Below are 22,820 nucleotides of genomic sequence, written 5' to 3' on the forward strand. Positions count from 1 at the left end.
CAACATCCTTAAAGCTAAGTCTTCATGCACAGTTGTGACAATTTCCCTTAGGATAAAGTCTCAGAAGTAGAATTGCTGGGTAGGCAAAATGTTAAAGCATTTGATTTATATTGCCACATTTAAAAAAAAGTGTTGTACGCAAAAACCTTATTTGAACAAGATGCTTTACCTGAAAGGTAATTTAGGATCAGTTTCTTTATAATGATTCATCCCTCCTTACAGACAAATTGCCATTACCAAATAGACGTATTGCTTTGAAGAATTAAAAGAAAAATATTGAAAATATATAAATAAGTTATGCAAGAATTGTTTGCTTTTTTTTTGGCTGTTTTTAATTTTTGTTTAATAGAGCAAAATAATATACTAAAGAGATAACAAATGGAATGAACTTGCCACTAGTGGGGAATGGGGTATTTATATTTCTTCCTTTTCCCATTTGATACTGATTAAAATATTTTTTTCTTTATTTTTTAAGCATTATGACTGTGCACATATACCAGTATCTTTACATACAATGAAGGAGAAAGGGTAAAATTTTTTTAAATGGGGAAAATGTACCATAGTAGTTGTAACGTTGCAGAGTTGTGAATGTCCTGTCTATGGGTGTGAGGGGGTTAAAGATCACGTTTGATTAGGCATCTCTAATATTCTGCTGGAACACATCAATCGTATCTCTTTCTGCATTTCCAGCTGGGTAAATGTGTTCATTTGCTTGATTAGGTAACCTTCAGAACAACATGATCGTTCTCATTGAGAAGCTAAATCCTTAACAACAGGTTTTCTTTAGTTTATCAAGTGAGGTTCCATCTGTGCTGCCACCCTCGAATAATTTTGACCATTATTTTCAGTTTCAACTCCTTTCTAGGACTAATCCTTTGTTCCCACTTCATAGAAAGGTGCTAGATGGTCACAGAAGGAACACAGATCACACCAGGAAGGGTGGAAGCAGGACTTGGATAATTTTTAACTGAAAGGTCTGAAGTTTAAAAAAAGGTCTGAACTTTTAAGTAGAATGTGTATTATCTGCAATTTTTTTTATTATCTTCCAGTAGCAATCAATAAGTGGACCCTAGCAAACAAGATAATTGATTCCTGGATTGATTTCACATACTGGGAAGTGGTTAAATGTTTATATGTTGGAGAAGCAGCAAGACAAATCCATGAGTGTCTGACATTTTTTTTCCTTCTTAGTCATAAGCACACCATTTTACAGTATGCATATGGTGCTGAAATTTTGTTTGAATATAATTTATGAGATCAGGGTTACAAAGACCTCTCTCCCTTTCAATTCTGTGTTGGTATTTTCTCTGATTATTTGTATTTTATCAATGTCATTGAAATTTCCCTCAAAGAGAAATTCCTCATGCTGGAATTGGTGGTAAATACTCATTATTGAATGAAAGATTGTTTTTCTTTTATGAAATTATTTTCTTCTGCTGTTGTCTTTTGTCTAGTTATGGACTTTCCTTTTCATCCCTACCATAATGTAATTCTTCTAAAGTTGAAAATAGCCAGAAAGAAACTTGGAGGGCATTCCAGGTGTTAAGGGTTCTTCTAACCTCGGGTGAACTTTGTAGCACCTGGGAATGGCATATTTTTACCTAGTCTTAGTGTTAAAGAAAGACAGTTCTGGTGCGAAATAGGATCATTATTTAAAAACAAGTCCTACCCCCTGCCCCCAGAGGGACTACCCTCTTTGCATTTATCTCCTCTTAGTTGTACTCTGTGCTTTTATTTGCCTGTAAACTCTATCTGAATCTGGTACCCGTTCCCACCCCTCCATCTGAAATTTTCTATACAAACTGAAAGGAACTGTTTTTCTGGGCAACAAATTAGGCTTCATATGAAAGGGGCTTTATCATGGGTTTGAATGAACAAAAATTGTATAGTTTTATAAAGATTTCATATATATCCTCATAAAGATTTCTCTTTCCAATTTTAACAAAAAAACTGAATATAAATTTCATGAAATCTGGTTTAAATCTGACCACTAAAGAATAATTTTTAAATAAATTTATTTATCACTAAAAAACCTTATATTAAAAAAATCCAGGTAATATTTTTTTCACTTTAATATTTCATATGCCTCTTGAGAAATTTTATAAGTTAACAAAGAAGTCCTATTTGCCTTTCTTGATATCAAGACTATTCATGTAATATTTAGATTTATGTATTTATAACTATTCTCTGCTTAAATAAACTCAACATATGAAAAATCCTTATTTTAAATAAAAGATGATTGCTGAACAGTGTGGTGGATTTGAAATTTGAATTATTCACAAAAGTATGAATTACCCTTAGTTTCATGTACCACTTGGATACATAAGGAACAGTTAAAATATTCTTAATTTATGCTCTTTAGGCTTACATGATTAAAATGCTAGTGTATTAAAAAAATCATTGCTCTTTGTTTGTACAGACTTATAACAGTTCCTACTTTTTTTCTCTCTAACAGATATAAGCTTACCAAAGTCGGCAACAATATGCTACACAGCGGCCTTGCTCAAAGCAAGAGCTGTCTCTGACAAGTAAGTGGATAGTAGCCTGTGCAGTACAGATGCTGGTCTGGACCGAAGGAGATGTGTTGTCTCTGAGGGCTTTCTCTGCAAGTTTTTCTTAGTCTATGAGACCCCTGCTTATGAGCATGCATTTTCCAAAACCTGCATTTTCTTTTCTTTCACTACTAGAAGGAGGGAATGTATATCGCCAGGTATTGTAATGGTGTGTGGGTTCCTAAAGAGGGATTTATATGAAACTCCATGCCTCTGAGGTGACTTTTATTTTTATTTTTATTTTTTTTTTGCCAGACAGTAGATACCAAAAGGCCTGCTTGGGACTTACACAAAATACCTTCTTTGATTCATTTTTTTGCATATTCCTCTTCCTCCAGCAGTCCAGGTCGGGGTAGTAGTCATAACAAACATATTAATATGGCAAAAGGGGATGGTCATCTCCCTTTCCTTAATCTCATCAATTCCAAACTAACTCCCCACCCAGGATCCGTTTACCTTGAGTCACCATCACAGTGGGACATTTGCCCGTTTTGTTCAGGCAGGTGACTGGTATAGAGAATTTCCATAAACACCCAAGATGACTGGCAGGTGAAAGAAAACAGATGGCTTAACTGGTTTTGAGTTCATAAACGCTTACACTTCCCGATACACTCCCTCGGTAGCACTGAAAAGCAGATAACAGGAAAAGAAAACAGCCTCTGCTGTGTCAGACAGGTTTGCTGTTAAGTGTGTGTGCACTTCAAGACCGAAGTAATTTTCTTTCATTCTTTTTTATCCTGTAGATCGCCAGTACCTACTGCAACATCTTTTCTCCCTACACAGCGACTCCAGCTTGGGAGGGCAGGGCCAGGGTTGTCACAGCTTCCCCTGTGGTGTCTGCCTGCCAAGCACAGCTCTGGAGTTAGCCCTGGGTGTGAGGTGAGAAAGAGATTGCATGGTCTGGTTTTTTTCATTCACTTGGGCAGGTGTCTCGCCCGCAGTTTGGGCATGCACACTCCCCCTGCCGGAACAGCCCCAAGCAGGCTCGCCTGCTGCTGAAGCTGCAAGACTTAACCCTCCATCGCAGCACTGACATTGGGTTGGGAGCCTCCTTTAAAATTCTCCCCAGTTCTGTTTTTAACCAAGTGCGCTCTTCTGTAACCTAGTTTTCTCTTTTTCCTACACTGTCTGCCCTTGTCAGTCCTACCCCCTCCCCTGACCTAAGCAGGTACCTCCTAGAAAACTTAGATTAGCTATTTAGACAGAGAGACTTCACAGCTGAATTTAATTCCTGCCGCGATTAGATGCAAGCACGCTTTCTGCTTCTGCTGGGGTTTTTGTTGGCCTCTGTCTGAGGGGTCACTCAGAGGTTCTGTGTAGTGGAGGTTTGCAGAGCTCATGCCTTTGCCTCGCTGTGGTTTTCTGGGCCCTTGATGTGTAGATGCCTTTCCAGGGTAATGCCCAAGCAGTGGTCCCAACTGGATGGTGTTTGTCTTTCTGCTTTTCAGATTCTCTCCCGAGGCTGCATCTCGGCGGGGGCTGAGCACAGCAGAGATGAATGCAGTAGAGGCCATTCATAGAGCTGTGGAATTTAATCCTCATGTGCCAAAAGTGAGTCTGTGGAATCCCCATAGGAACTCGTTATGATAGCAGAGTGTTCAGTGACCACAATGTCATGTCTAGAATGCAGCGGTTATAAAAAAATGAATTGCAATCAATGAATGCTGAGGCCCTGTAGAGCCTTTGCTTATTAGCCTTGTTTTTAAGTAAAAGCTACATTTAAGAGGCTTTGGGGCCCATTTTCGGGCTTCATACAGTAAGGGTAAATTGATAGACCTAGCTTAGGCAGGCCAGGTCAGGAAGCCTGAAAGTGACAACATATGGAGATCCCAAAGGTGTTGATGCATTTGATAGGAATTGCACGCCAGTTATAGTCTTACTTAGAACCAACTCGAGAAATGAACCTTGTTGTGAATAAAAGTGGTAAAAAATACTAATATGACATTCTGTATCTCCATAAGTAAATGACAGTTAATCAGTATTGGCCAGCAAATAATGAGTAAAACCTCAAAGTATGAAGAAGTAGTTTTCTTTTGACTTGTGAGTGCCATTTTAATAGGTATATATATAGTAGGAAATATTTGTCTTGTTAACCACATGACTGACCTATTTATAAATATGCAATATTTCCCATATATTTTTTTAAGGATTTGATTTTAAGGGAGTCAAATCATGGCAGAGGATATTTCTGTAATCTTTTATTCAGAAGAGGAGTGTGTGTTCATGACTTACCTGTATTTGAGTACCTACTACGTGATAGGCACATTGCTGAGGGCCATTTTCAGTTCCTTGATATTATAAAGCACACTTTGACCTCTGGGAAACCTCCTGCAGTTCACATCAGGTACTACAAGACAGTTTTCTTGGGAAAATGTCTGATGAAGACTTTCACTGGTGAAAAATGACAAAGGAAGGCTGTTTTCTTATTTTGTTGCAGTACTGTAGCAAAAGGGTGGGGTTGGGTGCGTGTATGTGTGCCTGTGTGATGATTTATGGAGTTGCCTACTTTAATTTGTTGATATCCAGAGTGACAAAGATAAGTGATCTAATATCATTCCTGAGGTTTTACTCAGGTCGCGGTCATCTTTTCACAAAACAGGAAATTGAAGAGTGGTGCACAGTGCCATATTTGCAGAAGGCTGTATTTATCCACTCTAGTTTCAGTGGATAGTGACCAACATAGTATTTGTAGACTTAGGTATTGTATATAGGGTGGTATAAAATATATCTATTTAATATTTTTTCAGCTAAGTTAAAAAATGTTTATTCAAATTTGATTAAAATGTAAAACTAATCATGAAAATATTGTCCTGAATTACAGTAAACTTAGGTCACCAATTAATATTTATTGAATACCATTCTCTAACTACAGAGCTATTTTATGAGCTCTGTAGCTCATAAAATAGCCTTAAAATAAATAAGGCTCTTTTAAAAGTAGTATTGGGCAATAGAGTCCTAGATTCTGAGACAAACACTTGGGTTCCAAATCTGGCTCTGTCATTTATTAGCCATGGGATCTTGGGTTTAGCATCTCTGAACTCAAAAGTTTTCCCTCATCTTCCAAATGAAGATAAAAATATACGCCTCACCTATCTTCTGTGATAAAGATCAAGTGAGATAATATGTTCGAAGTTCTTTGAAAATACTTAGTACTATATGTTTGTAAATTATTAAAATTATTAATATTTGGCTTGTTGGCAGCTCCTCAAGTATGGGACCTGAATCTTAATTTTTCCATTTATACCAACCTGAGCCTTGTAATCCTGGGACACAAGATAGAAAACTGGAACAATACTTGTTGGTTAGGTATTTTAATTGAAGCTGTCGTTTAATTCTAGATAATGGTCTTAAATGGTTGAGCCTGCAGAAGAGTAGTAAAAGCCCTAAGAAATAGTTTAAAGCTGCCATGGAAGAATTTAACCTCGGTCAACTGCATTCTACTTGCAAAATAGAAGTCTTCTAAAAGTGGAACTAATTTGAAAAAGTTGAAATAATTTGATTTCACTTTACCTTCTAATCATTAAACTGAGAGAAGATAGGGCATGTAAGTAAACTGATTCTCCATCACTTTGCTTTGTTGGTGATTGTGCTGAGGGGGAAGCTTGTTTCCAGATCCTCCTCATTATTGACATTTCTGTGGGGAAAAGGCCCTGTGAGCCACTGACCTCATATGTTCAGAATTAATCACAAGCCTCTGGTACTCGTGTACCATATGCAGGCTGCTATAAACATCTTTTGTACGTGTTCTGTTTGTTGGACTGCTTGCTAATACTTTAGTAGACATGCACACACACGTGCATACGTGCACACATCCACATGACCACGAATGCACATACATGTGCACGTGCATGTATGTGTGTGTGTATATATATGTATATGGCTTTTCAGGCAGAGAATAGCCTTAATTCTAATGAAACATCAGTGGAGGATATAAACACATAGATTCTTGTTGTAAGAAGGGATCTTATTTGTCATGTAGGACACCTTCCCATTTTAAGCTTAAATCTCTCCTCATAATGATACTATGATAATTATGTTTATTTTTGGTTTCTATTAATGTTTACTATTTGGCAAGCACAGTGCTAACAACTACATATGCCATCTCATTTATTTTTTATAACAACATTGTGAGGTGTGTCATATTATTATCCCTGCTACATAGATGAGGGCACTGCAGGTTTGGAGAGGTTAAGTAATCTGCTCTTGGTCACACAGGAAGTACATGACAGAGCCTGAACTGATTCTGAGTTATCCAGCTCTTAAACATCTCCCTCCACCGACCCCCAGATCCCACCAGGTGGCAGACCAGCCTAGGCTTGAACCCTCAAATGATGGTGGCCACATCCCTTCCCAAGGCACTCAATTCCCTGTAGACAATTCAGATTTCTTCAGGATATTATCATGTCTTAAACACTGCCACAGCTTCTTTTTCTCTTTCACAGGAAGTTGTCAGTGGCCCACCACAGGAATTTTCAGTATATACATGCTATTTTACCCAATTATAGTCTGCTTGGAAGGAGAAAAAAATACCAAATATGATAACTGTGAACTGCCTTCCATAAATTTCCATCTTAGTTCCAACTGGTATCCCAGTAAGCATAGTTAATATTTCAACATCCAGTGATAAATATTAGTTATTTACCCCAGGAGGGTTATTCTTAGGAACTCTTTACCTGCAAACATGAGGAGTAGGGAGTATAGCTCCTAACCACATCGCAGGACTGGGAAATAAATAACAGTAGTAAAAAGCCATGGATCTCTGTTCTGAAGCGAAGCCTCTGAAGCCGTTAGATTCTAAACATGAGGATTTCTGAAGCTTTAGATTGCAGCAGATTATAAGGAGGAAGCAGCCCATAGGCTCATACTACAAATCGAATTGTGTTACTCCCCTCCCAAGGAAGTGCAGCAGTGTCCCCAACCCTATGGAAGGTACCAACTCCTTGGATAGTTCTTCAGGACCCCTCATCATCTAACCCAACTTGTTTTTCATTTTTTTCTAGATCCTTCCAACAGTCCTCTTACTGTTCCAGAAACATTCTTCTCCTCTTCCCTCTTTGTTTCTTCGGAGGCAGTCCTCCTCATCCTTCACCCCCACCATTACAAGTCACCACCAGGAAGCCTGTACTCTCCTTGTCCCAGAGTCAGTCTTCCCCCTCTGGTCTCTCACTACAGTGCATTGATTATGTGCTTACTGTTCACCTCTTTTTGAGAATGACTAGGGGTATTAGGATCTTAATCATGCTGGTGATTTTCAAGAACTGGGTACACAGTTGAAGTAGACAAATCTTTAAACCATTAGAGGACTTTCCCATTTAATGTGATTAAAATAGGAGTTTTGAGTTTAAAGAGAGTTTCTCCATTTTTTTAAAGAAAATTTCACTCATGTAATGCTGGACAAATGAAGGGTAAGTTCAGCTCTGTTCTATATCTTTATGTATTGTTATGTTGTATTGCTATATACTGTTTAATGGATTTTTAGCTTCAATTTTTTTCTTCCACTTTCCCGGAAAATGTGCTCCCTCACCTGCCCTGCTCTTACTCAGCTGGACAAGGTTTATGTGGGAGGGACACATTTCTATCAGTGATCCATTACTTTACACAGACCTAAGTTAATTAGTGCTTATGTGCTCTTAGTATGCTACATCCCACCGCAAGGCTCTCCCTGTAAAGAGACACATTTTTGGTTTGCAGGATGTTACATTCACTCCTTCAGGGTGCTAAAGATAAATTTCATTTTGGCAAATTTCCAAAAAAAGACTAAATTATTGGTTTGTTACAAGCAGTATTAGATATGGTTTTTCCCTCTGTAGTGGTATTATAATAATAATTTTTATATTTGAGAAAAGAATAAAGTCATTCATAATCCCATCATATCTAGTCATATTTAAGACTATTTTTTCTAGCCTTTTTTCTATGCATTTTTCATACTTAGGAATCATAATCACATAGCATATTCATATTTTAAAAAATTAACATGGGACGCTTCAGTTGGACTTTATGGTTGGGAATTGGGGGTAAATTTATTCCTTCTGGGGGAGGATCATCAGATTTTCAGAGTTCTTTGACCTTAAAATGGTTATCCTCTAACTTAACAGTAAAATGCAAGTCTTTTAGCCATGTGCCTTCAAACATTTTAAAATATTCTCTGGATGATTTACTTCCTTTTTTTGTTATAAAAAGCACATAACATAAAATCTATGCTCTTAACAAAATTTTAAGTATACAGCACGGCGTTGTTAACTGTAAGCCCGTCGTTGTACAGCAGATCTCTAGAACCTTTTCATCTTCGTGACGGACATTTTATACCAGTCGAACAGCAACTGTGCATTTCTCCCTCCTCCCAGGCCCTGGTAGCCACCATTCTACTTTCTGCTTCTATGCATTTTACTCCTTTCACTACCTCATATAGGTGGAATCATGCAGTATTTGTCCTTCTGTTACTGGCTTATTTCACTTAGCATGATGTCCTCCAAGTTCATCCATATTGTAGCATAAGGCAGGATTTCTTTCTTTTTTCAGACTAAATAATATTCCATTGTGTGTGTGTGTGTGTGCATATATATATATATATATATATATATATATATATATATATATCACATTTTCTTTATTCGTGCATTCGCTGATGGAAATTTAGGTTGTTTCCACTTCTCAGCCATTGTGAATAATGCTGCAGTGAACATGGGAGTGTAAGTATCTCTTCAGGATTCTGTTTTCAGTTCTTTAAGATGAATCCCCAGAAGTGTGATTGCTGGATCATGTTTTTAATTTTTTGAGGGTTCTTCATATCGGCTGCACCATTTTACATTCCCCCAACAGTGCACAGAAGTTCTAGTTTCTCCACTTCCTTGCTAACACTTGTCATATTCTATTTTTTTGATAGTGGCCATCCTAACATGTGTGAGGTGATATCTTATTGTGGTTTTGATTTACATTTCCCTGATGATCTGTGATGTTACCTTTTCATGTACCTGTTGATCATTGTATGTCTTCTTTGGAGAAATGGCATTTCAAGTCCTTTGCTCACTCTTAAATCAGGTTATTTTTAAACACTGAGTTGGAAGAGTTCCTTATTTACTTGGATATTAACTCCTTTTCAGCTACGGTTTACAGGTATTTTCTCCCATTTCATAGGTTGCCTTTTCACTCTGTTGATTGTTTCCTTCGCTGTGCAGAAGCTTTTTATTTCGATGTAGTCCCACTTGTCTACTTTGGCTTTTGTTGCCAGTGCTTTTGGTATCATATCCAAGCAATCATTGCCAAGACCAGTGTTGGGAATTTTTTTCCCCTATGTTTAACTCTTAATGCATTTTGAGTTGATTTTTGCCTGTGGGGTAAGAGATGGGTCCAGTTTTATTCTTTTGTGTGGATACCCAGTTTTTCCAGCAACATTTGTTGAAGAGAATGATTTGGTTCTTGCATCCTCTAATTGTAGACATCAGGTTGCGGTCAACTCCAATAGTGAACCTCTTTGGGCATAAAGATTTTTTGGTCTTTAAGATTATTTTCTTAGGATAAATTTACAGAATGAGAATGACTGAGTAACATGTAGAAGCACTTCAGGGTTCTTGATATTTATTGCCAAGTTGCTTACCAAAAAAATTGTAGCAGTTTACACTCCCATCAGCTGGTGACTCCTACTTTTCCATTTCATCACACCTTCGCCAGCATTTAGCAGTTTGTCTAAAAACAAAAACGAAACAGAGAGAGTGAGAGAAGGAAAAAAAAATTATGATTTTATTAAGTACAGATGGAATTCTCTCCTTTTACTTTGCATTCCTTTGCCACTACTAGTAATGTGGAACATTTTCAGCCATGTGCGTGTCCGAATTGTCAGGCCAAGTATGTAGAGTTGCTGTTATTACTGAGAAAGCATTAATTACAATGATGGTGCAAAGGGTACCAACATAAAGGTAGGCAGACCTATCAAGTATTATTGAAAGAGTTCAAAAGTGTTCAAAACAAGGACACCCACTTCCTGTCCATGGGACCAGAGGGAAGTATGAGTTAATTAGCTCCCTGCCTGTTTCCATTTTGACAAAATGGGGATAAGAGTGAAGTCTTCATAAGGTTGTTGAAAAGTAAGTGGAATTACACTGTGTAACTCGTTCAGTGCATAGTAGGTGCGTGATACGTGCTGGCCCTTTCATCGCCGCTTCCCTTGTACCTTCAGCTCTATTTCTGCACTTGCATGCTGGGTGGAAGTAGAGGCTGCCTAGAAACATGCATTCATGGTACTCCTTGGACCACCCTAGTCTGAAGAAGGATAACCATAGAGTGTAACAGTGGCCCTACAGTGCCCCGACCTGGAGTACCCACAGGTTCTCCTCAGGCCTCCAGATGTGAGAGGAGTCTCTAGCACGTTCTGGCTGCAGCTGTTGTCTTCAGGGATTTCCAGTTTGAAACTGCTGGCTAAGTCCTTTGCTGATTAAGAGGTACCCATTTCTGACCTCTGCCTTGTATTCTTGTTCTAGCATAGCCATTCCTGCTTCCGCCACCAAAAAAAAAAAAAAAAACCCCAAACAAAACAGGAATGACAAACTAATTAATAATGATTTATTATTTTTAAAGCAATAAACAGTTTTTCCCTCCTAACGCAATCTTATGTGAAACCTGAATGAACAAAGTAATTAAAAGTAGAACCACTGTGATGAAACTGGAATGAGAAGGCTGGTAGCCCTGCAACCCCAAGGCACCTCTGCATACAGAGAGAAGCCTGTGAGCCCTCACCACCACCACAGGAAAACCCCCAGCTTGAGAGGTCCCACGCATAGAACAGGAGGCCCTACACCCATGCTGAGCCCCAGCTACTTGTGATGCTTGGGTGTTGTGGGTGGAACTATCAAGGGAGAAAAATCAAGAAAAATCACCAGCACCGATGGGGGGAAAGCTTTCTTCTTCATCTTGCCTAAAATCCCGGCACTATTAAACCTCGGGCTCATCTTACTGGGCCCACCCAGGGACCAGCAGGGGGTGCAGTTGGCACCCTGAGGGTGCTGGCGGAAGGGGGCTCACCATGCTCCTAAAGCTTATTTACCAGCAGAGCAGCCTGAGCTTGACAGAATATTGAGGTGAAGATCTAGTTTTTAAATTATATCGGAGTATGGAAAGAAAGTCGTGAGAAAAATGGAGAGCAAAGAATGAAGAATGTTATGACAGAAATGCATTCCCATTAAAAATTTGCATTTTTTTTTAAAAAGCTCATATCATGTTAATCTAAAATTTCACGGGGATTTCGAAAGGCTCGTGGGGGAAAACATCCTGGTAAATGTATATGCCAATGGAGTGTCCACAGGACCTTGTTATAATGATGGCAATTCTATTTCTTGCAAACACTAATGCAGGCCTCCCTTTATATCTTGGTAAAGCTGATTGACAGAGTATAAAATTGCTTTTTAATCCAATTTAGGAAACAAAATGTGTAGTGGGTTTTAACATTTAAAAATGCTTGAAGCGTGGAAGCAGAAACTCAGAATACCCTGGCAGATTGTCTGTGATATTGTATATCAATGGTATATTTCAGAAATATTATTTCAATATAAGTTTTTTTTGAATTAAGTCATGTTTTGTTCCAAAGCTTTTTTGCATTAGAGGAAGGAGAATGTATTGTGGAAATATGACCCGGAGAAAAATGAGCAGAAACCAGTTTTTAGCAATGTATCTCAGGAATAGAAAGTTTCTAAGAGGTCTCTTTCTTTAACAAAAACCACTGCAGCTGCTCCCACCAAGGTCACTCCCGCCACGGCCTCCCCAGCTCATCCTATCTCATGTCTCCTGGGCATTTGGTCCCACTGACCACTTTTTTCTATCTGAGGTCATCTTGGCTCCTTGCCACTTTCTCCTGTGCCTCTCTGAGCACTCGTTGCCTGCAGCTCTTCCTCCCTGCTCACCCTCAGGTTGGTTCTCCTTTCCTGCTTGCAGCCCTCCTGGGCGACCTCATGTGCTCCCACTGCCTCAGCCTCTCCCTGCACACCCAGACCCCTGTCTCCAGCTGCTGTTCCAGGCTCCAGACCTGCACACCTTCACTCCTCACTGCAGGCAGAGAAGTTCGGCAGGCACGACAGCTGTTTTTGTTACCTTCCCACTGCTAAGCCTTTTCCTCCTGTGGTGTCTTCATCTTAGCTAATGATCTCACATTATTCTAGTTTCCTAAACTAGAAGTGTCACAGTGACCTTTGATTCCTTCTCTTGTCCTCAGATTCAGCCAGGCACCACGTCCAAGGGAAGTCCCCCTCCTCGGTTTCATCACCCCTCACTCAGACCATGACAGGAACTTTTTGACTTTGCTAACTTTAATCTCTTCCTGTCGGGTGCTCCTACACATGACTTACCCATTCCTTTCAAAACCACAAACTGTACCAACTCACTTCCCAATTGCCTACTGCAGAGGTTTTCAAACTGTCTCCCTAGGAGCCATAAAGGTCTTCAGTCTTCTTGTGGGCCCCTCCCCCAAGATCCCCACAGTTTTGTTTTATGTCACTTGCACATTCTGTTTGATATTTCTTTTTTTTTCCTTTGAACAAATTTTTTGGTGTCTCAAAGTTTGAAAACCACGGAATAACTCCGGGTGAAGGTCACACTCTGGAGCATAGCATGCAAGGCCTTTTATAACCGCTTTTCCTGCTTCACTCCCTCAGAGAGTAGCATAACACCTGAGTTCCGGTGCAGGTTCCATCATATACAATGCGTGCAACCCAGGATGAGCTATTTAACTTCCCAAAGCGTCCATTTTTCCATCCATAAACTAGGGATAATACCATCAGCTCCCTCACAGAGTTGTAAGGAGTTTCTGAAATAAGAAGCTTGACGCACATTAGTGCTTCATCATTGTTGGCAATTCCTGTCATGTTAGTACTCAAGCACCTCAAGATTGCAAGCCCAGTGTGTCCTCTGGTGCTTTGGTGCCCAGCCTTGCAGTGGCTTCTGCCTCCCCTCATCTTTACAGGTAAACCTTTGTTTATTTAGTGAGACTGACTCATATTTTCCTTTTTCTGTGAAGCTGTCCCAGAGATAATGCTCCCCATTTGCTTCCTGAGTACTAAGTATAGACCTCTTACTAAGGCAGTCATCATGTTGAATTTTATCGTTTCTTTGTACACGTATGCGTGCGCACACACACACTCTTGCAAAGATTAGGGATTAGCAAGGTAGTGACCTGACCTGATCATGTCCATGCCCTTGAGGTGAATTGTGAATGCACCATATCTGTGCCCTTGGGGGGACACTATGGCACTCCCATATCTTTCTTTGGGATATACTGTGAACACACCCTTTTTTTTTTTTTTTTTTTTTTTTTTTTGTGGTATGCGGGCCTCTCACTGTTGTGGCCTCTCCCATTGCGGAGCACAGGCTCCGGACGCACAGGCTCAGCGGCCATGGCTCACGGGCCCAGCTGCTCCGCGGCGTGTGGGATCTTCCCGGACCGGGGCACGAACCTGCGTCCCCTGCGTCGGCAGGCAGACTCAACCACTACGCCACCAGGGAAGCCCAACACCCATATTTTTTGAATGAAGCAAAGTAACTGATGAATAGGTAAGTGAACCAGCAGGAAACAGTTACCTTGAGAAGAGGACCCCTGAGTGGTACTACAGATCACCAGGCTGAATTTGGCATTTCAGCTTTGCTTTGGGTTTGTCTCCATATTGGTCAGTTGGTGACTGCTGGCAGCCAGTTCTCTTCAGCTGAACTGCTACTACTATAAAATTGCTGAAGTATTTTACCTAGAAACAGACTCAATCATCTGTGGGACACACATACACAAGAAATATAACTTACCTCCACAGTAATTTAAATACTTCATTTTTTTGTTTGTTTGTTAACAAAAATAGCTACTGTTTAGTGAATACTTATGTGCCAGGAACTGTGTGAATGCTTTACACATATTATCCTATGTAATATTCAAAAGTTAAAACAGCAAGATGGGTACTTTTATTATTCTGTTTTAACAGATGAGCAACCTGAGGTTGAAAGAAATTAAATAACTTGTCCAAGGTCTCTTAGCGGAATAGTAGAGACAGGATTCAAACAGTGATGCAAAGGGGCAGAGGGCAGATGAGGACAGGGGGCAAGGGCCGGGGAACTGTGCATCTCAGGCTTCATCACAGCGTGGCCTGAACGAGCCGAGGTTCCTGCGTCATTTTTGTCCTATTCCAGCGTGCGTCTTACTGAGTCCAGGGTGTGGACAGCATTGAAACTCAGAATATGTAGCACGTCTTCCAAGTAGCACTAGCTGTATTCTCTGAACCCTTTACTGATGTTTTAAAAACATTTTTTCTGGGCTCACAGCCTCTTTCAGAGCCAGTTGCACCGAAGCACTGTACACATACAAAAAATTACTCTCTCTGGTTATCTTGTTTGTTTGTGTGGTTTGCTGTTTATGTTCTTGATGCAAGTCTAGAAAATAGTTTTGTATTATATATATACACACACACACACACACGCGCACATATATATATAGAGACAGAAAAAATATTAAAATGCTTATTATAGAAAACTTGGAAAGCATAGAAAAAGCACAAAAGAAATTAATCTTCCATAAAATCAAATATCTTGCCACCATTAACATTCAATCTGTGACCTTCCAATGCTTTTAATGCCTACATGTACATTTGTATTACCAAAATCATAATCTGTATGATACACTTGGTCTTTTCCTTCATGATATGTCGTGAACATTTCCTCATGCTAGTAAATATTCTTCTACTACCTGATTTTGGGGAGCAATTTGATAGCCATCATCTAAATGTACTGTTGTTTAATTAATCTGTTCTTTCTCGTTTTGTTTATTCCTGTATTTTTGCCAGAGATTTTCATATGACATCTGCTGTTGTCAGTATTGAAATCCTAAAAGGGGGTATGGATTTTTTTGGCATTAATGTCTGTGTGAAGGATAACTTTGGGATCATGTTCACTCTAATTATTATAGAGTTTTAAGATGTTAACAGAAGAGACTTGAGCAGTCACGTGCGGTAGCCTGTGACAGGGCACATCTCTCCTGACAGGTGAGCCAGCCTCTGCTCACAGACCTCCATAAGTAGGCACTACTCAGCTCCTCTTTGCCTGTTCTAATACTATATGTTCCTATCTTGGGCATAGGAACTAGATTCTGACACAAATAGATTTTGAAAAGTTCCTTCCGAAACCTTTAGAAGCCTTGCTTCAAGATCAATGTGATTTGAGAATCTGGGAAGGAAGTTAGAGGCAGGATGGCAAGCAAGATAGCACAGGATGCTGGCTTAGCTAATAGAAGCCAAGTAACTATTGCAGACAGGCAGGGAGTGTTCTCTGATTTGCAAGCTACAGTTATTCTAATTGATTTCTGCATACTTGTGGATAGGGATCTGCCCTCTTCCATTTATTTTTCTCTCAACAAGTAAGATGTGAAATGTTGCTCCATGCCTTTCTAATTTAAATGTTGCACATGTTGAGAACCGATCTTGCCAGCCATTTTAAGCCTGGCCAGAAACCTAACACATTGTTGTTATTAGCCTTCATTATTTGGTTAGAGCCAACATTTTGTTTGGAACTATGCTGCAGTATAAATCTCCTTTATAGACATAACCTATTTCTGCCATAAAGTAGATGCAATGAGAAGGCAGCTGAGTTTCCTTGGTGAGTTGCTCTAGTTAGTCTCACGAGGCTGATGAGGCCAGGGATGCTCATTTCGAGAGACTTCTTGGGAAATGAGATGCATGTTCTTGAGGACTTATAATTGAGCTGAGGAGAAGGACACATGGATAGCTAATCTAAGGTGGTTTGTGAAAAGTACACATACACAAAGATCAGAGGGAGCTTAGGGGAGAAACAGAGCATTACCTCACAGCTCACATTGGGTGGCTGTGGACGATGTCCTTGAAGCCATATGCACCAAGTTCAGTCTGCAGGCTGAGTAAACCATCTGTCTCACACACATGTGCACTGTTGCTTTCCAAATATTATGTAGATGCCCTGTGGCCGACAATACTTTTAAACGAATTCTTGTATCATTACTATTTATTGTATAACTATTTGCCATACTGTGTATTTTTGATCAATAGATTCTACACTTACAGTTTCTATCATGGGCATCTGTGAAATTTTTTCATGTTAAAAATTGTTTCCGTTACTTCAGGGTTAGAAACTTCCATTGTCTGAAGCAGTGCTGTCCACTAGGACCTTCTGTGATCATGGAAATGTCTCTGCATTGTCCAGTAGGGTAGTCATTAACTCCATATAGCACGTGAGGACTTGAAGTATGACTAGTGGGACTGAGGAACTGAATTTTAAATTTTATTTGATTTTAATTGATTTAAACTTAAATAGACACACATTAAATAGAGGCTACCATATTGGACAACACAGATCTAACATATCCCTTTGTAGATAATTTTCTAAAAATCCTCCCTCTTTCCCCAAGTTTCCTCTGCCACACCCCTTCCTAGTTTGTTTAGACTTCTACCCACATGTGGGTGGCTGCCAGGCCCACTTCTTCTCAGGTGCTCCGATTCCTGAACGTTCCTTAGCCCAAGAGAAGAGATCTCTCACAGATGTGACTTTGAAAGCCTTTCCTAAATCATAGGAATGAAAAGGAACAGTGTGCTTGCTTCGGCAGCACATATACTAAAATTGGAATGATACAGAGAAGATTAGCATGGCCCCTGCACAAGGATGAAATGCAAATTCGTGGACCATTCCATATTTTTGAGGGCGTGAAGAAAAGGGAACCCTCTTGCACTGTCGATGGGAATGTAAATTGATACAGCCACTATGGAGAACAGTATGGAGGTTCCTTAAAAAACTAAAAATAGAACTACCATATGACCCAGCAGTCCCACTACTGGACATATACCCTGAGAAAACCATAATTCATAAAGGGTCATTACCACAATGTTCATTTCAGCTCTATTTACAATAGCCAGGACATGGAAGCAACCTAAGTGTCCATCGGCAGATGAATGGATAAAGAAGATGTGGCACATGTATACAATGGAATAGTACTTAGCCATAAAAAGGAACGAAATTGAGTTATTTGTAGTGAGGTGGATGGACCTAGAGTCTGTCATACAGAGTGAAGTAAGTCAGAAAGAGAAAAACAAATACTGTATGCTAACGCACATATATGGAATCTAAGAAAAACGGTACTGATGAACCTAATGGCAGGGCAGGAATAAAGACACAGGTGAAGAGAACGGGCTTGAGGACACAGCGGGGGATGGGGAAGCTAGGACAAAGTGAGAGAGTGGCATTGACATATATACACTACCAAATGTAAAATAGATAGCTAGTGGGAAGCAGCCGCATAGCACAGGGAGATCAGCTCGGTGCTCTGTGATGGCCTAGAAGGGTGGGATAGGGAGGGTGGGAGGGAGACGCAAGAGGACGGGGATATGGGGATATATGTATACATATAGCTGATTCACTTTCTTGTATAGCAGAAACTAAGACAACATTGTAAAGCAATTATACTCCAATAAAGATATATAAAAAAAAAGTTGACTATTTGATAGGCTATAAATAATTATTAGAAACTCAGAAGTCAAAATCTTATTCTAGGGCACTCATTAAGCAAGAAATTTTCCCTTTCCTTTGTTCTGATGATTATTAAAAAAAATAATAGAGTTCATAGCATTTTACAAGTTATGACTCTTGGGGCATTCTAAAATCATCATGGGCAGTAGCAGAAGCCATGACATAATGGCTTCTATTAAGGTAAAATCACGAGACGATATATCTCTGAACATAAAATTCTCCTTTATATTTATATATTTATTATATCAATAGATGCGGTGCTAGTTGGATTACTAGGTAATTCAAAATTGTTATTTTTCCCAAAAGATTTTTGTTGTTCACTGTTTTAAAACAAGATGAAGGAAGAAGGCAGTAACATGTAGAATTCAGAAAAGCACATGCACTCATGCTTGAGGACCTCCCATCAAAATAATGAACACCTTTCATGGACCAGCCTGGGAAGAGGTCTTACTATCAAGGAGGGCCTTCAAGCCCGCCCGCTCCGCAAGTGTGAGGGCTGCACGGCTGCTCTCCGCTGCTCTCGGGGTGGGCTCTCACTTCCTGCTCTTCCTTCTTTGAGGCCTAAGGCTTGGAGCTTTCTTCAGATATCAGACCCAGAGCAAGGAAAGTTTCATTTGCTGAACCAAGAGGCCAGAATGTGTCCACCTGGCTCCTGCTGGGCGGTGCACCCCGACGCCGAGCATGCCAACAGGAGAGGAAGCTTAAAGGCCACTGCACCCCACATGCCCAGCGTATGAACCCACAGCAAGATGAGAGCGAAACATTGATGGGTGTCTTGTAACCTCCATTCTGTGGATCCGGATTCTTCCACTCTTCACCCTCTTTCATAAATTTCCTCTGACAGATGAATCCACAGTTGTTTCTGACGTTAAAATTGTTGGACATCTCATAGCACCTCCTTTCGCTGTATTTGTGCTGTTTTTATGAAACACATACCTCTGTGGTCTGCTAATCTCCATTTTATAGGAGATGACTGGGTTGTTGTGACGGTGGTTGGTGGTGGTCGGGCGTGTGTGTGTGTGTGTGTGTGTGTGTGTGTGTGTGTGTGTGTGTGTGTGTGTGTGTTGGGGACGAATCCGGAGGAGAGGTGGTGAGGAGTGGAGCACGGGGAACGCCAGCTGGCAAAGACAAGTGAGCATCTGCAAATATAAAATACCGGCCTGAATTTGCTTCCCTTTCTATTCTATAGTAAACACAAAAGAGTACAAGCGGAAACTTAGTCTGCTGTGAGACCCCAGGAAGAATATCCATTCTTGCCCTGCGCTCCTGAGACCCCTGAAGTGTTTCGGAAAGGAGCCGAAAGAACAGTGTGGTTTGGGGTCTGTACTGCTCCGCTCCCTTGGGTCTTCCTGTGCCCAGGCTGCCACCCCTCTTCCTCCAGCACCTGAGCAGCTACGGGTGACCCTTTCCGCAGGACTAAGGGCTTCTCCTTGATAGATCTGTGAGGAAAAACTAATGGGCAGTGCTAGTCATCCTCAAGTCTCTCCAGTGTGGTTGGTTTAGTCATATGACTTCTTAACCTTCATGTGTTTGTTTCATGTATTTTCATTCTGGTTACAAGATTATACCAAATTATTGTGTCTTCTAAATTTTCCTTCTTGCTGTTTGAGTCTGTATATATATATATTTCTTTGATTAGACTATCTTAGCCTGAAAGCCTCTGATGTTCACTGTAGGAAACTAGTACAAGGCTAATTATCTGCCAACAAACTTTGGATTGCTGGATGTTTCAGTAATTGCCTTCAAATGTAGTAACGAGGTTGCAGGTTTGATGAAATGCTTACGAGCGGCAGCTTTAGGGCAATCAACCTCTCCATTTTCAATACTGAATTCCAAATTACTGTGTATTAACACACCTGTCTCCTGCCATTTTTTATTTCAGTACCTCCTAGAAATGAAAAGCTTAATCCTGCCCCCAGAACATATCCTGAAGAGAGGGGACAGTGAAGCGATAGCATATGCCTTCTTCCATCTGGCACATTGGAAGAGGGTAGAAGGGGCTTTGAATCTTCTGCATTGTACATGGGAAGGCAGTAAGTAATTTTCTTTCTTTGAAATGTTTTTAAAGCATGAAAAGATGCTAAAACTGTTTTTACCCTGAGTGTTCATGGTGAGAGATGAAGATTTGCATATCTATAGCTCTCCTTCTCTGTGATATTCCATCACCGAGAGATGGTTAATTACTCAGGCTCTCTAGTTTCCCAGTGGTGGCGGGTGTTACTGTGGTGATCCCATCTCTGTAGCTCAAAAAGGCAAGTTTATACAGTGGATGGGGTGAGTCTGGGCTGTCCCGGCAGAGGAGCATTTTACAGCTGGAAAACCCTCTTTGGAGACCTGGACAGCCCCTCGGCAACATGGGAACCTTTGGCGTGAGGTTAGGCCTCGTGCTGGGCTCTGATGACCACTTCTGGATGGCCTTTCTGGGAGGGTTGGCTGAAGAGCCACAGTTATCCTCCAGGAGAGCTGGGTTAGCCAAACACAAACGGGCAGTGGTTATGCTCGCTTCAGCACAAGAGCAGTGGCTGCTGGACTCCAGTATGGTGGCAGGTGTAGCATTGTGCGTTAAGGGATAAATGCCTGTTAGATGGATGTGGGGATAAACTGATCTGAGCACGAGCTGGGCACCGTCATTCCGTGTAAGGAGAAGTGGCTCCAACGGTGGGTGAGACATGCTCCCTGCCCTGGAGAAGCATTTCATCCAGTTGGGAGGAGTCATCAGCAGCATGTAGCAGCTGCCCTGTGATTCTTCAGACAGGAGAGGCCTATGGGGTGGAGCAGTCATGGTTAACCTTATGGGTCATATGAGATTTGAACCAAGCCTTGAAGAACTGGGACGGTATTATAAGCAAGGACACTGTGAACAAATGCTAAGCAGTGGGGCTGTTGGGGAGAATGAAAATTAGGGGAAAAGGCTCAAGATTGTGGATTATTGGACCACATGTATATTGACACTCGGTTATCATTAATTTAAGCAAAACAAACACAAGATGTAGCATGGGTTGTTTTTTCCCCCCTCTCACGGGGAAAAGAAATACTAGAATCTTCTGATAATGTTTCCTTAGTTCACTCCTACTCTGATCAGCCTCACAAATGAATGTCTTTTTAATCCCTTTCGCTGTTTATCTTTGCTCCTTCCATTTTCATTTTGCTAATCTTCTGCTCTTCCCTTTTCCTGCCCTTCCCTAACCCAGCAGGAATCTAAACTGGTGCAGGAAGTGTGTGTGTGGGGGGTGCAGCCAGATGAGATGGAGTAAAAGTAACCTGACAGGGACTCAGGTGGACTGAAAGGTTTTTGTTTAGTTGTTTTGAAAATATTTCTTTAGAGAATTGATAGCGGGTCAAGTTAAATCGTTTACTATTTATAACTGGAGGGATATCGACTTGATCGATGTTTCTACCCCTACTCTGTAAGTGTGGTAACATACTCCAGGTGTCCTGGTCCTGCTATTTGGATATGTTAAGACAGCACACTCTGCTCAGGGTGTGTGTGGACATGTATGCAGTCCCCTGTGGCTTGGGCTTCTTGTTGCATTTAAAGTGTTCTATCCAGATGAGACAAAAGGAATTTTTATTTAAACATGAGAAAGAGACAGAAAAAGCCCAGCAAGATTAAACATGGGAGGCCTCACCTAGGGTTAGTCGTGGTAAAATTACATGGATAAACTGACTTAACCAAATAAGAACGTATTTATAGATCGGTACCTTGGAAACATAGTAATAGAAGCTTATTGATTGGATCTAATTGATAAGAAAGTTACCAGTCCTATAGAAAAGGTCAAAAGCGGGTGGCCAGAAGTGATGAAGACACAGTGTTAGGAATGGCATAACTATTAAAAAAAAAAACCATGAGGAAATTCTGTTTGGGAATTAGTTACCCATATAATCGTATAACAATAGGGAGATGCTCTGGAACAACTGGGAAGGACAGGGAGATTGTGAGAAATGGGAAGTGACATAGTGAACCCCACATCAAGCAGTGTAGTACCTCTGGGGGGATGTAATTACCTCAAATTAGATGGGTGGAACACTTTATTAGAATAAAAAGAAGGGGTGAGTTTTTTGTTTTTGTTTGGTTTGGTTTTTTTAACATCTTTATTAGAGTATAATTGCTTTACAATGGTGTGTCAGTTTCTGCTTTATAACAAGTGAATCAGTTATACATATACATATGTTCCCATATCTCTTCCCTCTTGCGTCTCCCTCCCTCCCACCCTCCCTGTCCCACCCCTCTAGGTGGTCACAAAGCACCGAGCTGATCTCCCTGTGCTATGCGGCTGCTTCCCACTAGCTATCAACTTTACATTTGGTAGTGTATATATGTCCACGCCACTCTCTCACTTTGTCCCAGCTTACCCTTCCCCCTCCCCGTATCCTCAATTCGGTTTAGTAGGTAGGGGTGAGTTTTTAGTCATAAAACAGTGTGGCAAGGTAGTCAGGGGCCTGTAGGGAAGACAAATTCAACATCTGATCCTTATAGATAATTAAGAACCAGGAAGTTACGCTGCTGTTCAGTTTTCAAAAAGAGAGCCATACCATTCAGTTTTAGAAAGAAAAGAGAACCATGAGAGTGCTTACCAGGTGCTAACTACCTTGGAGGATCTCAAGAACCTTGAAGAGTGTTTGTGTAACAGTGTAATTCGCAGAGGGTTTGTATTTCCATCATTTCATGGACTCCTGATAAATTTCTGAGTTAGGCAGGACAGAGGTGGCCATCTTAGTTGATCAAGAGAGGAACAGGTTCACTGAGGTGAGCACCTTGTT

The 22,820-nt window shown here is 40.6% G+C and overlaps 1 protein-coding gene across 5 annotated transcripts in view; it reads left to right on the forward strand.

The window, feature by feature from the left end:
• Positions 1 to 22,820, forward strand: part of ST7 (suppression of tumorigenicity 7) — a 263,462-nt gene that overhangs the window by 223,256 nt on the left and 17,386 nt on the right. For all 5 annotated transcript variants that reach the window (XM_082631961.1, XM_082631963.1, XM_082631960.1 and 2 more), the window contains 3 exons: positions 2,456 to 2,528; positions 4,001 to 4,103; positions 19,942 to 20,092. In XM_082631961.1, the coding sequence (XP_082488087.1) occupies positions 2,456 to 2,528; positions 4,001 to 4,103; positions 19,942 to 20,092 (327 nt within the window). The remainder of the gene's footprint in view (positions 1 to 2,455; positions 2,529 to 4,000; positions 4,104 to 19,941; positions 20,093 to 22,820) is intronic.

This window comes from Mesoplodon mirus, assembly GCF_964341445.2.
Source record: "Mesoplodon mirus genome assembly, chromosome: 9".
Lineage (NCBI taxonomy): Eukaryota > Metazoa > Chordata > Mammalia > Artiodactyla > Ziphiidae > Mesoplodon > Mesoplodon mirus.